The sequence below is a fragment of the Symsagittifera roscoffensis genome, chromosome 5 (genome assembly GCF_963678635.1).
Source record: "Symsagittifera roscoffensis chromosome 5, txSymRosc1.1, whole genome shotgun sequence".
Lineage (NCBI taxonomy): Eukaryota > Metazoa > Xenacoelomorpha > Acoela > Convolutidae > Symsagittifera > Symsagittifera roscoffensis.
In genome coordinates, this window is record NC_087066.1 from 16,931,220 (window position 1) to 16,958,245 (window position 27,026).

The 27,026-nt window shown below is 34.6% G+C and overlaps 1 protein-coding gene across 1 annotated transcript; it reads left to right on the forward strand.

The window, feature by feature from the left end:
- Nucleotides 1-66: 66 nt before the first annotated feature.
- On the forward strand, nucleotides 67-26,880 carry LOC134846624 (uncharacterized). The gene is made up of 4 exons (XM_063864008.1): nucleotides 67-638; nucleotides 24,722-25,268; nucleotides 25,425-25,693; nucleotides 26,665-26,880. The coding sequence occupies exons 1-4, from the start codon at nucleotides 67-69 to the stop codon at nucleotides 26,840-26,842; spliced, it is 1,566 nt and encodes a 521-aa protein (XP_063720078.1). The 3' UTR covers nucleotides 26,843-26,880.
- The last annotated feature ends 146 nt before the right edge of the window (nucleotides 26,881-27,026 follow it).

The following is a 27,026-nucleotide window of genomic DNA, read 5'->3' on the forward strand; positions in this document are numbered from 1 at the left end:
TCAGCTTTGCCTGTAAAAAAATCATTTAGTTTTTTCTTTAAACCTGGCCTGCTGTTAGTTTCTAGAATGTCCAACTTCGATTTCGAATTTGAAAGTCAAGATCCCTCAAAGGAGCAGGACTTCGGCACTAGATCCTTCTGGGAAAACGGAGTCGATAACGACGACGATGATGCAGGCGTCAACTTTGAAGGCACGTTCGGAGGTCTTTCCACTTTCTCTCCTGTCTCGGCTTCTAAATCGAATCAAGACTTCGAAAATCAAGATTTTGAAATGGAAGACAAACAATCTTTCCAGAATGTAGCGAAAAGTGGGAAGAAGCAAGGTTATGATTCGGACAGCGATATTGACGCTGATTTTGCAGGAGGTTGGGACAACGCGAAAAATGAAGCGCCCTTTTCGGATTATGAAACGACGAACAAGTTTGAGTATTCGACTAAGCGTGGTGATGATATGGAAAGCTTCGATGGTTTTGATCAAAGTGAACCAAATGATGAGAGGTTTGGCTCCGAATTTGATAAAGTTAGTCGAAAAACTGGCAAGCGACGAATGGACAGTGGAAATATGTCGAACGTTAAATCTGAGTTTGGATCCTGGAAAGATGCGGTTGAAATTGATCAGCGACCAGTAAACGACCGCGAGTGAGTTATTCTTTGTTGAAATTCCGTCGCTGAGATCTTCTAGATCATGGAAGGAACCTTTTGAAAAGATTTTCTAAAGACCCCGCATTTTCTCATTACACAATTTCCTAGCATAGTTGGGTATGCTTCTGAGCAGCACGTGAAAATTCGATATTTGATCAAATCGAGTCACAAACACATAACAGTTTCTTCAAAAGGTTTCGGCCTTATTGATCGCCGGCCTGCATTTTGTGAATTTGATACCACCGTGTCTTGTGTGTAATGTGGGTTGTTTTAGAGCACTAATCTACTGTTGTCTTTGTCATTACTTTTGTTTTTGCTTGTAATTAGCAAGACTTAAAAACCTGAACATATATTTTTTCCTGTAACTGTCTTGTAAATATTTTTTCCCGCAACTGTCTTGTCAAACAAAATCTTAATCATTTGATAGCGTGATATATTGTCATTCAAATTCAACTGTGAGTATGAGCAACTAACATCCATGCTGTGAACGGCAAAGGTCAGCTTCGATAACGGCCAGGCCAAATTGAAAGTTTTTAAATGTCATTGAACGCAGTGAAGTCACTTAGATATATCGTCTGATTTTTTTTGTTTGGTTGTCTGTTTATTTTTGTTTGGTTTTTTCGTAGAGTTGTACCGGATAGCGGTATCCGGAATCGATATCCGGTTATCCGTCAAAATTCTGATTCAGGCACGGATATCCGATAAAGTTGCACCGGATACTGACTTCTGCGTTTTTTGACGAAAAAACATTACCAAAAAGACTGAATTCAAAATTAGTTTATAACTTGATTCAATCAAAGTTTAGAAGACTACCATGTAAAAGTACCAGTTTTTTACATAAATCTGGCTTCAGACGGTTTCTTTGTTCTGTAAGTATATTCCTTTGAGTACTGAAAACTCTCTCACTTGAGACACTAAACGCTGGAGCACAAAGAAAATTTTTCGAAACTCATTGGAGAATAGGATACTTATTATGATGTTTCTACCGCGCAATTGGATTTTTCAACTCCATCAGTTCTCTTAAACTTTTTAAATAGTTTTCCAACTCTTTGTCAAATCCAGTAACTTCTTGGTCAGCTTCTTCGTTTTCTGGTGAGTTTTCTTGCCAAAATGAAGTTGTTTTTAGCCAATGGTTATGATGAATTTTCTTTTATTTGCGCAGCATCGTTCTTTGGATTCGCTCAGGTACTGTGTGTTCAAAAGTTTGCATGTGAAACGAGGATCTAGCAATGTTGCCGCGCAATGAAAGATTTTGCACGTGTAAGGGTTAAATCGACAGTCTAATGCTTCTCTTAGAGTATCCTTGAATAACTGAACTCAAGGATCATTCACACTTTTATCATTCATTTCCATCATAAATTTTCGTAGCTTATGGTAACCTGGAATAATCAATGAAGTACTAGTTTTCTGCTGACAAGTCTCGTAAATTGTTCAACTGTGGTCCCATAATAACAATAGTTTTCTGTAGAAGAATCCGGCTTTGCGTAGGGATTTGAACTTCGACTTCGTCAGTGTGCATTGGTAGAGCCGCACGATTCTCGTTGAGATTGCGTAGCAGCAGCAAATTAGAATTCCATCTTGTAGGGATATCCTGCACCAGACGTTTTTCAGCTGTCTTTATGTTTCTTCAGTTTCTGTGTAGCTAGCGCAGAGTGATCAAAGTGACCCTCCAGTTTTCTTTCCATTTTTATAATGTCATTTATCCCCCTTTGACTGCAAACTCTGTCTGTGACCGCCAATTGTAGAGTTTGAATAGCCCAACTTCCCCATGGAAGCTGGAGGGAGTCATTCACCGCTTTCTTCATATTTGCTGCATTGTCGGTTACGATCATGCACACATTCTCGCGTGCTATGTCGCATTTTATAATCGTTTTCCGTATCTGATACCGATACTCTCAGCTGAGTGGTTGCCAGGAAAATGTTTGGTTTGCAGTATGTACTGTTTGCGCTCGAACCCAACAGTAGTTAAATGGGACGTCAAGCTAATAAAATACTAAAAGATTTGGTTTATATCAGACGTCCAGACATCTGTTGTGAATGCTATTGCCCTTTGGCCCTGATCTCTGATTAATTATCCAATTTTTTGACAATTTCATTGTGATTTTTTCATTTCTAAATTTTTGACAATTTCACAAGTTTTCACAATTTCATTGTGAACTGCAGGAATAATTCGTTCCGTGAAAAACTTTGTGAAGGAATAGCATAGCGTGGTTGTAAACCTTTCATCAACGCTTTGAAACCGTAATCCTGTACCATAGAGAACGGCTAAATGTCGATAGCGATCTTTTGTCCTATCAATCTGTGAAATTCGACAGCTTTTTGATGATCTATATGTCATTTTGTTTCGAAAGAGTTAGTTTGAGGTAGTTGCTTTCCGCAAGAGTTAGTTGCTTACTTGTACTTGATCCACAAGCTGTCGATTTTATTAAGACTGCAGTAATTCACCCAATTTTTGCTTATTTTTTGGTCGATTGTGATTATTGAGAGGCGTAGTTGAATAGTTTGCATTGCCGGGAAACATCAAGAGAGGTAACAAACCTGAAGACATGTGGCATGATGAGATAATTCCGTGTCTACCGAGAAAAGGCTCCACACAACACGCCGTCTCTTGTCAGCCATCGAAATCTGAAATGAAAAAACAATTACACAATTTTGCACATTAATTTGAGCGTAAACAGTACATATAAAAAAGTTTGCCAATGTCAATGGCAGTCATGATAAATTTAAATCAGTTTCTGAATGAACCCTAAATTTTGAAAAATTTATCTGAATCGAGTTCGAAAAACTCTGGATGCCAAAAACTAGACAGTAAAAGACTGAAACGCGCGCGAATAACCACTTTTGTTTGATTCATACAGGGCGCGCAGTAAGACGTTCGCAGCTCTATTTTAACTCTATCGCATTGACTTCTTATATTTTTTTAAATTTGAATTAGTTTGCAAGAAAGAAGTAAAATTAGCCAATCCAATAAGGAAAGTGCAAATGGGGCTGAAAAAACCGAAGTGACTTTGGTTGAAATTAATTTTTATAGTTAGATCTCCAAGCGCAATAAGAAAAACCACCAGTACTAGTTGCCTTAGTACTATTTTCTTTCACTTTTAAACCATTTTTGACTAAAATATTCAAAAAAATTGATATATTCCTGAAAAACTGCATGTAGCTCCAAGGGTATTTTGTATTTTCTGTTTGTAATCTACGATTTTGCAATTGGTAGCTTTCGAATTTTGCTTTTAACTATCGAATTTTTCACAGTTCAAGAAGAAAAAAAACTGATTTTTATGTCAAGTTTTCAGAAAGTATGATTTCTCATCAGAAAGATAAGGAGAACAAAAATGGTATTTTGTTTCCACAAACTCTTCTTAAGCCAAATGACTCCATTACCTGTGACCTCGGCGTTTTTTCCATACTCAATGTTTTAAGTCTGAACTATGGATTTATTGATATCTGTCTGTCAATAATGTCAGTTTCAGAGCTTTAATTTTCAACGTTGTTGACTGAGTCAAATCAAAAGAAAATCACATCCAAGGCTGAAGTCAATAAAATTTGCAGCGCAAAATTTGAAATCACTTAGGTTATTGCGGGAGAATGTCATGAACATCTTTTTTCTCGGGAAGTCTAAAGTCTCCAATACTAAAGACGAGGAGTAGCTCTGTCTTGCCTATGAGTTCAATTGAATTTATTTTTTTTAGTTACAAGTTTTTTTTTCACCGCTGATCTCGGCAGCGTTCCTAGTACTGTGGTTAGCTTTCACGATTGTGCTATGCCATCGGAGCAGGTTGAAACTTTCGCTCGACCTCAAGGCCAGATGTTTTGTGATGTAAAATCTTCAAGTATCCACAGGAGTTCATCCTTTTGAGTGGTTCCTCGTATTGCGTCCATTTGGTACTTTTCTTCCGATTATTGTTAGCGCGAACTTTCAATTAGTCTCCTCCAGAGCTGTCAGTTGCTCACTTCCATGACTTACTGGAGGATTAATAAGTAGGTACTTTGTAGAAAGCTGTTGCTAGAAATAAGCGAAAGAACGATTGATTAGAAGTGTTGTGGAACCTGATCTAAACTATATTTTATGATTGGATAAATTAAATGTTTTACCAATGTAAAGTATTTAATATTAACCAATCATGATCCATCTAACTAACAACCCACTTATTTGTAAGTGCTGAAGTTACTTGTAATTTCAGCACCAGAGAGATTTGAATTTAACTTAGAAATTAGTTGGACTCTCCCGAGCACTTCAGCAGCCGCAATAAACCAGTATACCCTAGATCTATTGAGCCTAGCAGAGACTAGTTAAACAACCTGAGACTAGATAGTATAAGAGTAAGATTAGGATCGGTATTAGACTAAGAAGTTGCACGAATCTATCCGGCCGAAAATAAGATAGCGTGACGAGCAGACGGTGTACCCTATCCGAAATTACTCTATGAGTTAAACCTCGGTCCTAACTCATCTGGTGCGACCATAAGTCTCGAACAAGACCTTATTAGATTAGAATTAACCAAAATTAGATTAGAAATTAGACAAAAACATTTACAAAATGTTATACGACAATAATTTAATTGAAATGTCTCTCCGACTCAATAGATCCGAGCCAATATTCCGAACCATAATAGAACTACCCGGAATTGGAAGAAGACATCGAACCAAAGACGACATACGACAAAGTAGAAACTTGCCGTATAGTTACATGATAGTTCGGCAAAAGCCAGAACAAACTTTTATATTTCGAATACTACTTGCAATGAATTTAGATTTCCATTTGCAAACATAAAACCTTGAAGAAAATCTTCAAAATCATTTCAGGCGCTAAACAAAATTAATATTATACAATAACGATTGATAAAAAGATCTAAGATCGTTTTCCTAAAATTCTGCAGTATTCTACAAAACATGTTTGAAAAATATTTATTGGAAAATAAAGATAAAAATTAGTAGCATGACAATAAATGGTTAGTAATCATAAATCATCCTGTTGTCCCAGCTTCATCACCTAAAACATAACAGCAATCATCAACTCACTAACATCATAAAACACTAAATCTTTCCTTTACACAAATTTAAAACTTTATAAAAACTTAAAGTCACTTAATTTAAAAACAGATCATCAAGGCTTATCCTTGGATCTTAAATCATTTTCTACTTAATTAAATTTCAAACTTGATCATCAAGGCTTATCCTTGGATCAAACAGAACAACTTTGTTCTCCCCCACCCACTTAATTAGTGTCTAACGACCTCAAACGTCGATTCACTACCCAACCCTTTCTAAAGACCTAAGACTAATAGAAATTTTTAAATAAAACTAATCATTCAAATTAGGATAAACAGTGAAGAACTTCGGTTATTCATCCTTCACTTGATCCCCCCTCTTACCAGACCCAGGATAAATCTTAGACTTAGTAAGTTTAAAATAGTATCTAACGAACTACTCGCGTTCTAATTATACCTGAACCTTGTGGATCGATTTACTATTCTCCAACCCTTGAACACAATCACTACCCCTAAGTAAGATTAAGTAAGTTAACACCTTAGCTTATACTAGTCACGAGAAAGTAAAAATCATTCTTCGGAATCGATATACTTTTCTCTCCAACCCTAAACAAATAGACCCAGGTTAAGCTAACCAAAAAATCGTAAGAACTAACAGTTTAGGAAAATAGAAATCATTTAACAACCTTTTTGCACCCGTCATCCTAAACCTTATGTCATTTAAAAACCTAGGGAATAAACAAACAATCGTTTTACACAATTGTGAAATAGATAACAAAAAATACGACCTTGTAATCACACCTCATACACAAACAGTTGGATACATTCGCACAAAACGACAAACACTAAAGAGAAAAATAATAACTAAACAAAGACAAATAACACGAAAAAGATTTTCAAAAAATCGAAACGCATTTTCAGAATCAGAAACCAACAGTTTAGACGAACTTTACAAACTAAAAGAATCAATAGATAAAAATTACTCACAACACGATCAATTATATTTTTCTGACTCAGAAACAACTTCAAATTCATCACAAAGAGGAAAAAGAAGAATAAAAAAACAGTACAAACACAAACCAGTACATCTATACAATTGGAATCAACCAATTCGACACATTAATAATTACATATTAACAGTCATTGAACGAAAAAATGAGTTCAACACACACCCCAGGTGACGAAACTCCAGATGATGATGAAATCTTTCCTTTTATAGTAGATGCAGATACTGATAGAGGACAACACATATTTTGTCAAAATTTACTCGTAAATTTATTTGAACCCGGAATCAGTCCATGTAAAACAGAGTTCCCCGATGTAAAAATCAAAAGACAAATCATAGATCACTATCTAAAAGATATATGCAACATAACACAACAGTATGGAATCTACTCTATAGAATTCACTTCCCCAAACCATAATAATAGAACATATACTATTCAAACAGACGACCTTGATTTAGAATTTTCAAAAGTTTTTTCAGAATATATAAAAGACATCCAATACCATAACTCACAAAGAGCAAACTCCATTTTCAACAATGAAGTTTTCGCAATAATATATAGTTATATTTCGATATTAGAAAATGAACTCCCATTAACAAATGTCTCACCGACAGAAACATCTAAACATCTAAGAGTACGACATGAAATCACACTACTCTCTAGTTATTTAAACATCATTAAAGAAAATTTCACGAAAGACGACGTTTCACAACATACCAAACACGATTTACAAAAAATTTTAGCATGGTTCATCATAGATTATTTTACACACAATATTGATTTAATTGCACAAGCAAGAAAAAATTTTAGACCCCAAAATTCGAACGATGATACCGCTATCACAGAACAATCAGATTATGTTTGGGACCCCGAATGGTCTCATCCCGCATTTATAAACTTTCCACAATCAATCTCAAGTCAAGCAATAGGTACAATATCGTACATAAGAGATTATGTAAGAGTAATACCATTAACAATTGATGCAACACCATTAAACTATAATACATTTTTACCCGATACACAAAATAATAGTTTAAACTCTACAGTTATACACAATGAAAATCTCAATGGAACTAGGAATCTTACTCAACAAGATATCCAGACACCATCACACTTCATAAATGAAGAAATTGTACACACAACAACTACACAACAAAGTATTTCACCAATACGCCCAAATTTAACAACACCAAGAAATACAAATCCTTCACAAACACAGGTAACCTTACAATCAACCGTTAAACCTTCGGTTGCCCCTAAATATTCACATATGGATTACCAAACATACAAACCCATGACAATACCATCAAAAACACGCAAAACATTCACTAGAAACAACTTTGCAGACCATAATTATAATTATACACATCCATCAAAAACAAATTATAAACCACAAAGAAATTTTAATCAATATACAAAACCTCGAAACTGGGATAACCCAACGGCCCAATATAATTCCACAAATTTTCAACCAAATCCTCCACAGGATCGCAGTGAAAATTACCCATTTTTTCAACAAAATAAAAATAAAAAACAAACATCTTATCAAATGGATTATTTATCCTCAGATGAAGATTTCTTACAACCAGATATATTTGCACCAAATACTCAAGAATATCGTAGACAAGGAATACAGAAAACACGTACAAACCATAGAAATTTTTCTCCACAATCAATAGATGCACAATATCAACAACCAATTCAACAACAAAATCCAATTAATATACAATCTTTTCAACCAATTCAACAACAAAATCCAATGACTACACACTCGTATCAACCATCACAAATGCAAAATGAAATACCACTCCCGTATTATCTTCAACAACATGAAATAACAAGAAACCAACTTTCAAATTTTTCTCAAATGCCAAATGCAGCTGAATCATTACAAATGACAATGAATCCATACCTTATGGGTGGATCATCAATAACATCAAATAAACCCTTAATGGTTTTCACAGGAACAGACCCTGAATACTCTGTAGAAGATTACTTAAATGCAGTAACAGCAAATTTAATTTTAAATATTGGACCTGAACCAATTAACACGCCACTACATCAAAACTGGATACATCGACGCACAGCGTTGATATAAACAACCTTAGATGGCGCAGCCCAAAAATGGTTTTCAGTACTACCTCAAGAAATAAAATCAAACTGGAAAAGATTTACACAAGAATTTTCAAAAATGTTTGACTCCGAAAGAAACAAACAACAACAAAGAGTATTATGCAATGAAATTCGCAGATTACCAAACGAAACCATCAAGCAAATAGCAGTAAGAATCGAAACACTAGTTCGAAAAGCATATTCACTAAATACGCACGACTATAAAAACACAAAGATGACAGAAATCTTAATGATGACCTTAACACCACAATTAAGGAAAATAGCAATAAAAAAGAGAGCATCACATCCTTCTTCAATTCGAGAACCCGATTTAGATTTTAGAAAACTAGTAGACAAACTAGAACAAGCAGAAATCACAATGAAATTAGAAGAAACGGAAAATCTGAAATTACAATACGTTAACAAAATTGAAACGACTTCCACTAATATTAATAATATACAGGAATCAGAAACAGATCTCGTTGAAAAAATCACTGAAATACTCAATATTTACGAAAAGAACCCGAACTTTAAAGGCAAACCATCTTTCAAAAAATGGTGTAATTATTGCCGACGATACGGACATAGTATTTCCGAATGTAGACAAAAACAACAAGATAGTCAAAATAAACCTCAAAAATACAAAGAACCAAATAAATCATTTTATCAATACATGAAAAAAGATCAAAACCTACCAAACAAAAATGTATACAGCAACAACAGTTCAGGAAAACCACTCCCAAACAATACAAGCTATACAAGAAATCAATCTCCATATAACTCAAGTTATAGAGGAAGATCACCAGAACGAAGAAACACGTATAATTCATCACAAAATCACTACAATAGACCGAATAGTCGAAATAACTACTCCAGATCAAATTCAAATACACAACGATTTGTTTCTAGATCTAATTCTCAATCAAGAAATAACTATTATCCAAACAACCAATCACGAAATTCATCATACAATAGGAATAGAAACTACTCCTATAATCGAAACAGAAGTTATTCAAACAACCGAAACCAGAATTACCCGAACAACCGATCAAGGAATAACTCATATAATAGATCGAACTATAACAGACCAAACAATAATTACCAAAACAGATCGCGAAATAATTCACAAAACCGACACCCAAGTTATAATAATCGCTATCGAAATTATTCCCAATCACCACACCGAAATAATAATCACTACAATAACTCTAATAATCGTCACAGAAGCAGTACACCTAAACATCAAAGACAAATCAATCAAGTACAAGCTAACCCAGAAACAACATCAGACCCTCCAGGTATTGATGACACAGTAACTGATACGTTACAACTCAATCAAATAAACTGTACATCATCAGATTCAGAAAGTGATACTGAAAACACTCTTGATATAAATATGATAAAAGTCGAAAATGACTATGAATCTGTCATATATGAACAACCCTTTCCATCACATATATATGAAAATCAATCACAAATTCTTCAAAATCATTACACTACACCCATAAATTCCACACCAACAACGCAAGAAACAAATGCAAAAAATACTACAGAACAACCCAATCAAAATGTCAAAACAAAATGCTTGAATACAAACCATATCTACCAGAATATACAAAAAGAACAACCCAAAGAAAAAATTTGGACAATACCATTTCTCTTAGAAAGCTCAAGAAATAAAGAATTTCAACCACCAGACCTTGAAATAGATTTTTTAATTGATTCAGGAGCAGAATCAAACATAATAAACATTCCCACATGGAATGAAATAAAAATCTTACACCCAAAGCTAACACCTCTTGAAACCTCCAGCAAGCTAGCGACAGCACAAGGATCAACATTGATAAACTACGGAAAAATCCAATTATTTCTCCTCCCTACCAGAACAATGGAGCAAAGCAAAATTCTAAACAAGCCATTTAAACAAATATTCCATATCACTGATATTAAATATAATATCATTGGAATACCATTTATTTCGAAGTATATACCGACAATTAACATACTAAATAGTAAAATATTAATCAAAGATAAATATACAAAAACAAAAGACACATCCTTAACATTTTTTCAAAGATTAAATAAACAACCACCATTCTTTTCAAAATTTTATCCGATATTTAATCAACAAAGAAAACACCTGAAACCACTATCAGGAAACATATATAATTTTTCAATAAAACAAGTTCATCAATATGATAAAGAACAAAACAAACAAAAATTTTATATGTCAGATTTTGAATTCAAACCTATTCATAAATTTTTCAAAATCACAATCTCTTCAATAAAATATTTGAAAAATTCGAATTCAGATATTATTTCTTTACATGTTTATAACAACACACCTTACCAAGTAACATTACCATTAGGACTTTTAGGATATTGTGAAACCAACGCTACAATATCACCAATACACGAAAAAGCCTATCGCGTAAATAATATACTCCAATTACTAGATATTTGCCAATCTACAATTCTTAATGAACAATTATCTATAAACAATATAATAAGTAACGAAAACAGAAATACGGATTATTTCACAAAAACTCCATATTTCAAACCTACATTCAACATCAGTAACTACACAGAGAACCAACAGAAATTTTTAACAATGTTTAATTTCCAACATTCACAAATAACACAAGACGAATTCGAAAAGTTAGCCAAACAGCTAATTAAATATTCATCAGTCTATGCAACATCAAAATTCGATGTTGGAAAAATCAGTTCATCACTACATCTCCCATTAAAACCAGACGCAGTTTTCAAAAAACAGAGAGCAAGTAAAGTACCAATTCACTTACATGATAAAGTAAACAGATTACTCGATATTTTAGAGCAATACAACATTATATCACCAGTTAATAAAGAAGAACAACCAAAAGGCAACACATTCATCAACCCCGTTATCATTCTAGCTAAAGGAGAATCATTAAAAATCGTTCTCGATGCTAGATACCTCAATTCACTAATAGATGAATCAAAATGCAATTGGCCCATCGAACCAATACAAGTTATTTTAACAAAAATAAACGGCAAATACTTCACAACCGCCGACATGAATAGTGCATACAATCAAATGCCACTAGATGAACAATCACGACGTTTAACACAATTTGTTATCGGAAACCAACAATATGAATTCAACCGCTTATTCTATGGAATATCCATAGGACCAGCAGCATTTTCAGCTTTTATGAGCAAAATTTTTAGACCACTAATACTCAAGAAAAACGCAATCACCTATTTAGACGATGTTTTTATGCAATCACAAACAAAAGATGAAATGTTCAAAGTTTTAGAACAATATCATCAGATACTTCAGAACGAAAATCTGAAGGCCGCCCCCGATAAATCACACTTCTTTTTGACAAGAGTTAAATTCTTAGGACATAACATAGAAAGAAAAACAATCACTCCACTGAAATCACGCATTGACGCTATTCAAAAACTTCAACCACCAACAAATAAAAAGAAAATCCAAGAATTCCTTGGAATGTTAAACTTTTTAAGTAAATATGTTTATAAAATGCAATTATATCTACGACCATTTTACAACACCCTTAGACAACAAAATAATTTTGAATGGAATACAGAACATCAAGCACGATTCGAAGAAATAAAGAAACTTTTAACTGAACAAATTTCAAACACAATTCCAGACCCTGATCAACCATTTTATGCAATGTGCGATGCTTCGAACTTTGGCATCGGCGCAGCATTATTACAATCACATAATGGTACAAATAAAATGAACCTCATATCAGCAAATTCTCGATTATTCACTCAAGCAGAGCTACGACTCTCAACTCTAATGAGAGAATGTACAGCCATAATATATACACTGACAGAATATGAATTTCTGATACTTGGATCAAAGCATCCAACAGTTTTATTCACAGACCACAAACCCATCATTTTTCTTTTCACACAGAAATCTAACCCAAACCACCGAGTTTACAGATTTCAACTAATTCTAATGAAATTTCCAAACTTACATATAGTTTGGACTGCAGGAAAAAATCTTGCATTACCAGACACCTTAAGTCGAAATACACCACCTGAATTACTTACACGAAAAACAACAGTTGAAATACCCAAAAATATAAAATTCTACCTTGCAGAAAACGAAACATCACCCCGATTGGAATGCAAATATGCAGTAAAAACTGATATTGAACAATCACAAATAAATAGTTTACAACATTTTCCACTTTATTTAGATTGTCAAAATAATCATTATGAAGTTGACTTACTTGGAACATCAACTTTCAAACCAATCCCATATTCTCAATGGATAAAAAATAACACCCAACAAAAACGAACAAAACAACACCTACCTAAAAAAGACCATTTTCCACTAATTGAAAAAGAAGATTTAACTGATAAAATAAATTTATCAGGACCACAAACAAATGATTCAAAATACACAATAAATCAAGTTTTTGACCTTCACGACCCACTTGATACAATACCATTATCTAAATTAGAAATCGAAAACATTTTTCTCCCCCCAACAGAAACAATTACAATTTCAACACTGAAACAATATCAAAACCTTGACCCAGTAATTCGACAACTAAAATCATGGCACAAATATAAAACTAAACCTATCAAAGCAGATTCAACCATTCTAGGAAACAAAACACTCCTCCGATACTTTCGCAAGTTTAACAATACAACAATTAACGAAAATACAGACCTTTTAGAGTACAACCTTAATGAATCTACAGTTCCCTGTCTCCCTATAAGTATGATTCTTATAGCTTTTAATATTTCACATACACAAAACATTAAAGGACACTCTGGATCAGAGAAAACATATTCAAATTTTATACAAAATTTTTACTTCCCAAATGCACCAATTTGGATAAAAGTACTATGCAATGATTGTATAGTATGTCAATTAAATAAACCTTACCCAAATCAAAAACAAATAGCACAAAAACAAGATTTTAAAGGACAAAGTTTATACTTTAATCATCGTATCTCATTTGATACTAAAGGACCAATTTCACCCTCATCAGAAGGAAACTCCTACATTATGGTAATTGTTGACGCATTTACACATTATGTAGCACTTAACCCAGTACCACATTGTAACGCTTATTACGCATACACAACACTTTATGAACACTGGATAGCAAAATTTGGACTACCAGAAATTTTAGTCACAGACAATGGTACAGAATTCATAAATAATGAAATAATAACACTATGTCATTTATACAACATTAAACACAAACCACGTACATCTCATGCACCTTGGACAAACGGCTTAGTCGAAGGTATGAACCGTTCACTACAAGAATATCTTAGATGTATCATCAACGGAAATGATACCAAATATACCGAATGGTCAGCAGATGTAAAATTATTTCCATTAGCATATAATTCACAAATCACGACAACTTTAGGAATGTCACCATACGAAATGGTTTTCAACCAAAAGCCACGCAAACCAATAATGTTTACAGCAAATTCCCATAAAAACGCACAAGGTTATTGTCAACCAAATAAAGACTCAATTTGTTATAACCTACCATTACATACGCACGATGAAGATCATTTTCATCACCCACAAATCCTTAAATTAGCCTCCGGTACACACACCGAATGGATTTTAAATAGAGATAAGAAACACAATGAAATTTACCAAAAAATAACGAAAAAGTTATTACAAAGACAAAACATAAATGAACAAATCAATTCACGTTTTACACCAGCTTCCGATTTAAAAATTGGAACATTTGTTTTAATACCTAATTTTAATACTCAAAAAGGAATTTCTAAAAAATTACAACCCCTCCGAAAAGGACCCTATCAAATAATTGCAAAACCCACATTGTCACATATAAAATTATCGACTCAAACAAAAAAGAAATCGTTCAGCATCGAAACAACCTATTACCTTATTACCCAAAAGAATACGCACTCCGCGAATTAACCCAATTATATTCTTTCACAGGATTAAAAATTATTCAAAACGAACCACATCTGAAAAACACAGAACAAAATGATAACCCCACCGAAAATCAAAACACAAAACCAATCGCTACCAAAAACAATACACAAAACCATAAAGAATCTCCAAAACAAAGAAAAAATAGAAAAATGACAGAACAAATAATACCCCAAGAAGAAATAGACAAATCAGAACATAGAAAGACAACAAGACTCCGAAATCAACCACGTAAAAACTACAAAATGTTCATCCCCCAATCTAAAATATTAAAGAAAGTAGAATTTAAAAAGTAATTTTAAGATTTTATACTTCACAATCTTGAAACCTCCGTAACATTTTTCATTTTAATTTTTCAAAATAACATGCTCACAAAGTACGCAATAATTCTAGTTCAAAATAGACCAATAGGATTCATCCAATCCGCCACTTTCTCTAACTCAAACTAAGATCAATTAGACGAATAATCTAGAACTCCAGGCACATCTCTAACTATAACTTTACAACCTCCAGGTCAAAAATAAGCAAACCACTCCAACTTGACAGTTAAAATAAATATCACCATAATACCGTACCCCTCCCTTATCTAATAACCCAAAGATCAACAATATTTCCCCAACTCAGACCACGAATACCCCCAAAACAAATTTGATAACTTAGCCTAAAGTAACAAAATGAAAATTTTAATTAGCCTAAAGTATAAAAATCTCGCCATACCCCGGATCATTTGACAAACAAAAATAAAGAAAAAGACGACCTCCCAGTCACCATGAAAATTGCCCCCAACAATTTTTTACGAAACTCAACCCACTTGTCAAAAAACTAATAAATAATTCGACCACACTAGAAAATCGCCTCAAACAGCAAAAAATATTCGACAAAGAGATCATTTCTTAAATGCTTTTCTCTCAAACAGTCGCTCAAATATTTATCAATTTTAAACATTTTTTTTCAATACTTCAAGTCTTTATAATCTTTCTTTTTGATATCATCGAATCTTTTCTAATAATCATAATAATTTTTTGTAACATTTTTTTAATTTTCTACACAATAATTGAACTATTCCTCCAACTTTCCAAAACCCTTGAATATATCCACAGGTACGATTTTAACAACTTGTCTAAATGATACGAACAATTTTCAGTAGAACTGATATTTTTTTATTGTTTGTAATTTTCATAACATTTCTATCATCCCTCATTTTGACAATATGTAAATGTATAAAGAAAGCAATCATTACATTTGCCCTAGCAACAATTTTTCTAATTCTTTTTTTAGAAGAATATTATAATAAACATAAACCCTCTCACTAAAGTAACAATTCAAAAATCCATCAAAAATTGCTACCCAACAGTCACATAATCAGTCTTCACCGACATCATCCCAAGATAACCCAACACCACCATCAACTACTCAAAATCCTCAAACATCTACACGAATTTCTTTTCAAGACAATCCATACACCTTTGAAGAAAGGCACGCTCGTTTATCTGAACCACTAGAACCAGTTCAACGACAAGCATCCCTAAGTGAACCAACATATAATCTATACCCAACACTACCACAAGAACTAAGTAGAATACGAAACCTTAGTCAAAACCAAAACACAGCAGAAATAAATAGACAAATTATACATCCTCGACGAAATAGAAATTTTCAAACTCCCCGAGTTCATTTTGATATACCTCAATCCCCAACACAAACCACTCCAGAAAACACCACTGGTATCACACCAGAAACTCCTACACTTTTCTCACAACGAAGCACTTCAAGTCTACCTTCAGACTACTTAGGTTCAACACCAACATCTGAACAGATACGTGAAAATCCTTTTAACCCCCCAAACCTAACATCACGACTGCCATATTGGACTACAAATTCATTCACACAAGGTGAACCAAATTTAGTCAATGACCCCATAGACATTTCTACGGATACAACAACATCCTCATCACTACCAGAAACATTATCACTACCATCAACACCATCAATAAGTCAATTTTCACCACTACCCTTTAACTTAAATTTTCCAAATAATCTCGACGCCAGATATCGAGAACAATCATCAATAAATATTCCTTTAAGATTAGATTGGAATACATTCACAGCACCTCCACCACTATTTGGACAACATCAAGAAAGTAACCGCCTTCATAACTGGGCACTTAATAGATTACAATATCGCCAAGATATTCACAACGATATCCGTGATCACAATATTCAAATACTCCAACAAAACAGTTTACAATTAAAATTTGAAATCACAGTTAAGTTAAATAATATTACCCAACATCCCTACCCATTAAATCCACCTAACATAACAGCTCAATCACTACCACCACCGTTTATAACTACTGAAGTAATATACAAATACGACAGATACACTAAAAACACAATTGGTTACATTACATTTTATAATCCATACTCAGGATTATCATACACATGTATATTCTAAAATTATTAATTTTTCTCCAAACCCTTTTCCTAATAACCTCAAATCAAAACATAAACCCTTCCCCTCGTACAGGACCACAAGATTTATTAGTAACACATTACGATTGCGAAGAAAATGAACAAAAAACACTACATAAATATGCAATCAATCAAGTATCACAATGTGAAACAGAACCACAAGCTATAGAAACCACAGATATAATAGCAACACTCTATTCAAAAGCCCGAGCAACAACAGTTACAGGTTATAAATTCACAGCAACATTTTCCGAAAAGAAAGTACATTGTTCACAAGTCTCGAACGGAAACAAAAACCGACTTGACCATGAATCATTCTATCAAAGTAATATAGAACGTCTTTTACATCTCAATCCCGACGATTGTAAAAATGAATTACTTAGACTAAACATCACAAAAAATAAAAACTCCCAAAGAAAGTTAGTTAATTTTCAAGTTTTTTCAGATTCTGTACATCAATCACAACTTGAAAGACACCAAGGACATATAAGACTAGACGAAAAATACCCGTATAACGGCGCACACGGACGATTAACCTATGACCTACATGATAAACACTGGATACCACACATTGGTATAAATAACCCATCAAACTGCAAAGCAGACACAAAAAATAAAGGATACCAAGAAATAATGTTTTTCGATTGGAAAATACAACTCGAAAAAATACAACTCACACGAGATTTATCTGATAATACAATGATCTATCAAGGAATCCGACTACCTTGTAAAAATGATCAAGGATATTGCGACCCTACAACGAGAACACAAGCAACAATTGTTTGTTTCCCCGAAGACACATGTACAACATTTCAAGTAGCAAAAATACACGCTCGTATGATAAAATTTCACGAAAAATATTTCATACAATCAATTCCATCTGAACAAGTCCATCCATCACGCAAACTAAGTTCCGATTTTAGAAACATAGACAATATAGAAAATAAATTGACACGTTTTCAAATATATCAAGAAACAGAACTTGCATGTAAATACAGGAATCCACTTCACAGAACACAATACTCTGAAATATTAGTTGAATATGAAAAAGGATTCGACATGACCACTGGTAAAGTAAAAATCGACCCATACGCCACAGGTCATCCTCTAAACGAAGGAACATCCTATATACCAGTTAATTTTGAAAAAAGCAACGGACAACCTGGTGGACATCTAAAACCTTATGACACCAGAAGCACACGCTTACAAGAATTATCACTAATGAATACTACATATTTTGGTAATATCCACTATGATATTCATTTGGATATGAAACTAGACTATACAATTAGCCGCATTTTTCAAGAAATGTCACTCTCTGAATTAGAAACACTACATCAACTATGCGAATTAGAACGAACACAAATATTACAATCACTTGCACTAGCAGTACTAAAAATACCCTACGCAGGATACTTATTATCAGGAAATAGATCAAATTTTTTAGACTACGAAGGAAACATCTTATGGTTTTATACTTGTACTAAAAAAGTATCACCACTATACGTTTTTGAAGATAAACGATGTTATAAAAGAATTCCTATCTTTTATAAGAATAAAGTACATTTCGTGGATACACTTTCACGAAGAACCTATTTCTGGGATACCGCAGTCCCATGTGGATCAGAAAATAGCCACAATGTAGTACAACTAAACCCTGATGAAAACAAATATTATCTTCTCACTCCATATCCCACATTAATGCAATCACTCAAAAAATTTTCACCAGAAAGCATTCGCGCTATTGCTCGAAACCCAAATATAGACTTACAATCAATAGGAATCTATTCAAAATCAGATATTCAACATCACATTAGAACACAACAATTCCAAGAATTATTAACACAAATGGACACTATACAAAGACAATCAATAGACCAAAACTTACGCAAACTTGCAGAAACCGCAGGATTTGCCGATATCTACACGCAAGACTATAGCGGATATTTTAAAGACATAAAAGATTATATATATCTAAACGGCGAAAAATACCGTCCCCAAGATATATCACCAATTAACATTTTTAGCTTTGTTACACTCAAAAATGAAATCCTAGATTTTCTAGGATGGCCCTACTACATCTTAGAAAAATTGACTATTTTATACGCAATGTTTAACTTTATTGGATTTCTTTTCTCACTCTTAAAAGGAATCTACAATACATGTGCTATACACACACAAGTAAACAGACAAGCAAGCGTAGCACGCATACTCTTTGCAGGATTTTTTGGAATTTTTTCCACATCTATAAATAAAATTCTTTTAGACGCACAAATAAAAGAATATAACACAAAAATAACAACACGACAAAATACATACGACGAAGAACATAACAATGTCGACACACAGCCAACGGCACCACAATTACCACCCCTACCAAATAACCATCCACTATCCCTAGCCCCGCGAAATTTTAGAAATTTAGCAATCACACATAATCCAAATTTTCGACTCACCACATCACAAAGTCCCGTCCAACATATAATGACACATCCATCACAAGATGATAATACTTATGAACAAATTATTGAACAGCCCCATACCACCGCTTTTCAATCTCAAAATAATAATTTTTTTAGCCCACGATGAGCCGCCAACTTGGATCACTCCATCGATCAAATTCCCATCCAACCAACCTTACCTCTTCAATCCCAATAATACCACTTTTTGCTTTTCCGCCACCCGATTTTCCATCTAGCAATGTAACATCAGGCATGAATTCCGACACTAACTCACAAATTTCAGTTTTATACTCCATCTCACAACTAAATAACCCGAATATTGAAACCCCCGACGAATTTGCCGACTCAGAACCATCTCCATCCAATAATTTCCATAACCCTTCTCATTTTTCTCAACCTCCTTTTCAACCCATATTGTCAAATAACCCTGACCCCATCACTCCTACACCCTCTTATGCTTCCCAAGTTACCCCAACCTACTCCTCATACCATTCTGACCAATCATCTCCAGACACCCCCCGAATCTCCCCAGAGCTAGACAATTTTATTACCCTCCAACAACAACCCTACCACCTTAACACCCCGACCATAAACCAAATCTCCTCCACTACCAATTCATCCAATCCCCCTACACCCTCTTCAAATTATACCGAATCATTAGCACCATCATCCACATCAACTGAATCCTCACTCAACACTAATAGAGCTTACCGCACTTTTAAAAGAAAGTTCCCCAACCACCCTTTCCCAGCAAAACCAGGAACAGCCCGTGAATACATCAACCACCCCCAACATACTAACACTAGAGAATTTTTAGCCATCACTTTACCCTCATTTCCACAATACACCTTAAACACCCCTCATGACGCTAACGAAACACGCAACTTTGTAGACGAATACGTTTTAATGCCCACTCTCTCTTGGACCTCATACTATCATTTCACTAACCCTCTTTGCTTACCTTTAACCAACACTTCCATCGATATAGACCGAAACAAAGACATGCTATATCGACTAACTACACCACTCACCGCTAGACAATTTACTTACGTTGGATATAAAAAATCACTAAAAATACACACTGCACCTAGAGCTAATGAATATACACTAGAATACTACGATCACAACATCATCAGAGCTAACCAAGATCAATTCTTAGACGACGATCGCTTCGCTAACCCACAAATCACCGAGAAATTTTTCATCAAGACACCATATGTATTTACACTAAACATCTTCGACCGAAAGTTTGATCACATTATTTCAGAAGCACTAACAAGCACACAAGCGTACGAAAGTTTTAAAGAACGCTTCCAAATCTTTTCACTAACCTTTCATTTCCTTGCACCACACGAAAGAGATCTACACTGCTCACACGATATTATGTTGCGAACTAAACAAACACATACATACAGTTACTATCGTTTCATCCAAAATCACTTTGACCTTCACACACCCTCTAGACAACCACACCATCGCTTTCAATTCATCAATTCAAAATACACTTCACCGTATTTCCTAAATTTCACATATTGTATTAAAGACACTAACCTTCATGGTATTCTTCGTAATTATGACCCCATAACCCAAATGTACATTTTCTGCCCCATCACCAAGACCTTCAACGCCGAAGAATCCCGACCCTTCCTTATCCCGCACGAGTTTGTACAGCCTATAGAGATCCCAATTTTAGAATTCATCCACAACACTAAATTTAACCACAAATTATATAACTTAATCCAAAACACACCTTATGAGTTTGCAGTAGGCACTGAAGAACTAACCACTATTAAGGCACTTCAATTGCTTTGGCCACTGCTTCAAACTAAAAATATCATCCGCATCTTAGCTAAACTACTAACAACTTCAGAACTAATTCACGATATCTTCCCCCACGGTTTTTTCCCCGACGACTAACAGGTAAGTATGAATTAAATGAATATTACTAACTAATTAAAATATAGAAAAACTCACCATTCTTTATTCATGTTTTCTTTAGATTTTTAGCCTTCATCTTCGATCATCTGAAAAATTCACAAAAGAAAAATAAAAAATAGCAAACTTCTTCAAAACTGTTTAAGAACCTTTTAACTTTTGCACCAACAATTCAATAAATATAATACCAATGCAGTAAATTAATTTATAAAATTTTCCCCTAAAAAGCAGTAAATCTACATATGATGAAAATTTGTATCTTAAAATTCCCCCATTACTAGCAGTAAATTTCCAAATTCTATGCAGTAAATTAATAAAATGCAATTACAGTACTAACCTTTTGATATTTTCATTCATTCGCACAGAAATTCTATCCACACTCGCACAGCTCGCCCACGAAGAATTGTTTAAAATAATGAATTTCAGTTTCAAGTTTTCACACTCAACAACTCTAACAAATAATAACAAGTTTCAAACTTTCCTTTAACCCGGTTGGAAAGGAATCATATACTAAACAAAACTAACCAACGCAGCTTACTAAATACCACAAATCATAAAATAACAGCATGACTAAGAAAAGGAAACCAACGGTACCCAAACCGGATTAACCCAGTTTAAAACTGGATAATTTATTCTTTTGAAGACTATTACAAAGTCTTAGAAAGAAATAATAAAACACAAAAAAGTCGAAAGACAAACCCATAACACAAACAATTTGCTTTTTGGAAAAAGTACATAACCAACAAGACATAAGTAAGACCACAACAAACCCAACATAAAACGTTGTCACATAACAGGACCCCTCACAAAAACCGCATGAAATCATACTCCCACACCTGGCCTAACCCACCAGGAAAGGACGTCCTGAGCATGCTCTATAGCCGGCCTAACCCACCGCGCTACATCCACGCTTTGTGACCACACCTTTATTTTTAATAAGAGCTACTCAAGGGTGAGTAACTCTTCAAAATAACCAAACTAAAACAAAAAGCTTTTGTGAAAACAACTAACTAAAATCATAATTAAAAAATATTAAATTAATAAAAGTTTTATAAAATGTAAAATCACATGATGCAATATATAGATCAGAATACAACACCAAGGACGAACATCAAAAGACAAGACGACCTCACTACACTCGAGAGAGAATGACCAACTACAATCGATATGCCGCTCACAATCACAACTCAAAGGATTTAGAGTACGACTTGACTTCGCAGAAAAGGACTTCATTGAACTAGACCAATGACCACCTCGATGTTCAAGTATACGTACAGATCCGAGTAGCCAGGCATCCCCTCCACGCACAACCTCCACGCCATTCCCGAGCTAGACCAAACACAAAAGAAGTTCTATCCAAAGAACAGAAAAACCTGACATAGCCAACCATTCTGAAACCAGAATTGATGCTGTTGCAGAGACTCAGTCGTTGTCACAAGAAGAACACAACGTCTTGTGTCCTCAATTCCAGATTCCTGGAACTTCCTTAACAAAAAGGAAACAAAAGAAAAATGATGTTCGCCAAATACCAACGTCCATCATCCATCCTTGAACTACAAAAGAACTGTTCAAAAAAAACTCTGTAAAACCCGGATGGGTGGAACCTGATCTAAACTATATTTTATGATTGGATAAATTAAATGTTTTACCAATGTAAAGTATTTAATATTAACCAATCATGATCCATCTAACTAACAACCCACTTATTTGTAAGTGCTGAAGTTACTTGTAATTTCAGCACCAGAGAGATTTGAATTTAACTTAGAAATTAGTTGGACTCTCCCGAGCACTTCAGCAGCCGCAATAAACCAGTATACCCTAGATCTATTGAGCCTAGCAGAGACTAGTTAAACAACCTGAGACTAGATAGTATAAGAGTAAGATTAGGATCGGTATTAGACTAAGAAGTTGCACGAATCTATCCGGCCGAAAATAAGATAGCGTGACGAGCAGACGGTGTACCCTATCCGAAATTACTCTATGAGTTAAACCTCGGTCCTAACTCAGTTGCGTGTCAGAGGAAGGCCGTTGATAATGTCACTGCGAAAGTTGGTCAGTGGACGTAATTGTCTCGACGTCATTGCTAGCAAACAGATCTCTGGATAATCGATCAGAACCGATGTTAAGTAAGAAAGCTCGTTTGTCCTTAAACGAGTTGTTGTCACTCTAACATAGGATATTATGGGGATTGATGCTTCTCATTTATGATGGTTCCATTGAACTTGTTTGGGTCAGAGCTTAGTTACTTTCGGGCCTCGACAAGTGAGGAGCGATGTCAAAGTTAAGTAGCTTAGGTGTGCCCTTTCGAGTAATGAAACATGGAAATGCCGTTATGCAGTTGCCGGTTGTAAGGTGTTTCAAGTTTAGTGTGCACTTATTGAGACAGGTGAAAAGATAGATATAGCTTTTTTCAGGTGTATATTGTGTGTCGATGTAGAGTGGTCCTATGGACTTAGGAACGTATCAAGGCCTAGGAACGTATCAAGGCCATTATGTATACAGCGTTCTAAATCATACGCGAGAAAGCTCTTTTGCGCCAATGATTATTGGATGCTTAGTTCCGTCTCGAATTGGCGAGATCAGTCGTTTTCTGCATGAGAGAATGATTTCATTGTCAAGCAAAGATGCAGTGTGATCTCGAGCAATGGGGATATAGTCTGATACATTTTATGATTTGCTCTTTTAAGAAAAAAGATTCAAATGATTCCTTGCGTGCATTTTCAACTTGATCTTAAGAACTGTAAGTTTCAGCATAGAAATGCAGCATAATTAACCAGGTCCGTAAATCTCAATTCGTAGTTATTGTTATTAGAGACCTTCAAACACAAAGTCAATTTTCATTATTCAGATCCTAAACTTCGGGAAATCAATTATCGGAATAAGCTTAAAATGTTCTTGCCATGCAGATAACTTTCAAAATTTGTTTTTTTTTAGTCGTTGTGAAGGAAAAATCCTTAAATTTTTGAGAATACCCGAGAGTCAAGAATCTAGTTGTTACATAATGGGGGTAATTGATCTCTGACATTTGGCTTAATGAACGCTTCGTGTTTTCTAACAGGTACCTGGTGGTCTTCTAAAAGACCTGTTAATTTCTCATGCGAAGCTCATTGTCGTATTGTAACTTAAACTGGTATAATTTTAGCTTTGAAGAGGAAGAAACTTATGAGCTTCCTGAAAAATTCAGTACTCGCGGAGTTGAGAAAAAAGCCGACTTGAGTAACTTGTTTGGTAAAACCGAACCCACGAGCGTTAAAAAAGAGATAAAGGAGCGTTTTTCGCCCATACCAAAAGCGCATGTAGCTCGTAAACAGTCGCCTCAATCACCAGTGCTGGGTAAATTGGGATCCATACATGAAGAAAAGGAAGATGATGATAGAAGGTTCCCGACTCCCAGGAGCAAAACCCGACGTCTGAATCAAGAGTCCAAAGATGCTAGGTCATTGAGTCCGGAGACTTTAGAGTCGCCATTTAGAAAACCATATCCGATTAAGGACTCATTTGCAGAATCCAGCTTGAATCGAAAGAACGGGACGCCGAATATTGACCTTGGACGTAGATCATTAGAGGCTAGAAATGTCGCGAAAATGGATGAGTATTTTGTGGAGGAAGAGGAAACTATCGTTCCTAAACGTGAAGAAATTAGAAAAACTGGAAAAACACGAGCTAGTCCGCTTCTTGTGAACAAACAAGTAAGATGTTGGCATAAATTGCAGTTGTTTTCATTTTATTTTTGGCTGCTTTGATTTATACTAATAATCCAGAAAAATCTCGATTTTGCTAACGTTTGTATTCCTCGAAATTAAAAAAAAAGTATTATCATCCCATATAATTGCTTTTTTCTATAGATTTCCCGAGAAACTTCAAGAGAAAATAGGACCAAATCACCCATCGATAGCATGAAATTGGTCAGAGAATCTCCTAAATCCATGAATCAAAAAAGTATTGCACCAAAGAAGGAAACTGGTCGAAATATCACCAAAGACACAAAAATGCAATCTATGATTAGAGCAAAACCTGGTAGTGTTAACGACGAAAGAGTCTTGATCGACTTCATATCTGCTAGGCAGGCTGACATAAATGGCAAGATGGTTATGCACAAAGCATTCGTCGAAAGGTGAAAATCTTGCATTTGACTTTGCATATCGCTGTGACAATGCACTGACTTTAGATGAAAAACGATGAACACAAAACTTGCTAAGATTTAATATGGTGCATTGTGTTATGTGAAATTTTGGTCCCAAATTTTACCACAAAAACGAATTATTTTTGACTTTTTTGTCAATCCATAATTACGCGACAACTACCGAGTCAAATACTCACAAAACTATACCAAAGTGAGCCTCTTACGAAGCACAAAGAAGTTTAACAAGGGTAGTATTTCCAAAAAAAATTAACAAGTTTTCTCATTTTTTTTTTTGATAGACAAATATCATTTTAACTAGATAAAACACCATTTTTGTTTTATTCAAAACCATTTTTAAACGTTAAGCGCAATTTTTTGGAGATAAACCTCGCGTAAACTTTGTTGGGTTTTAAGCAACGTAATAGGCTCACTATGCTATAGTTTTGGCTGTAACTGACCTGGTAATTGTAGGGTAATTTTCAATTATGACAAAGTCAAAAATGGCCTGTTTTTAGGGTAAAATTTCGTAAAACAATTTGCACTAAATGAATTCTACAGAAATTCTAAACAATTTTTGCCTTGGTTGTTTTTCACGTTAAGTCAACGCAATTTGAGAAAAGCGCGTTTTAATTCCAGGTATTGTGGGTTTTGTCCGGATGCTGTAAATCAGCACTGTACCAACATACGAGAATCAATTGTAATCACAAAACAGGAAGGCTGTCATGAGAATCGGCGCTTCTTACACTCATTTTAATTTTTTTATCTGTTATTTTTGAAATATTTTAATTGGATGTTTTTGGATCTGAAATCACATTAGGGTGTATATTGAAACATCGGAAATGCAAATATAAAAAAATGAAACATTTGAATGACATAAATACTATAAAAAAATATATATGTAAGACAAAAACTTAAAAATAAAACAATTAGTTGTTTGCTTCATGCCCAATGTTGGTTTTCAGGTCGAACCGGAGCACAGCCAGTCTGGTGAAGGCACTGGAAACAGTAATGCAGTTGGGGGAGGAGTACAAGGACAATCTGAGCAGTTCCACCAGTGACACCCAGAGGGCACTCCTCAAGGTACTGCAGGACTTGGCAGAGACATTCGAACCCTCATCCCAGAACAGCACCAGTGCTTAGAATCAAAATCTACAGACATTGACTCAGTTGCTGATGTTATCGATGCGTTTTTTGTTATTCTGTTGATTAGTTACTTTTGTTGAACTTGAATTGAACGTTAGCAAGTTTGAAAAGTAAATTTTGCCAGTCTTGGTCCAAAATAACAAGGTTTTTCGCGCAATGGACATTAAGATGGTTTATGGCA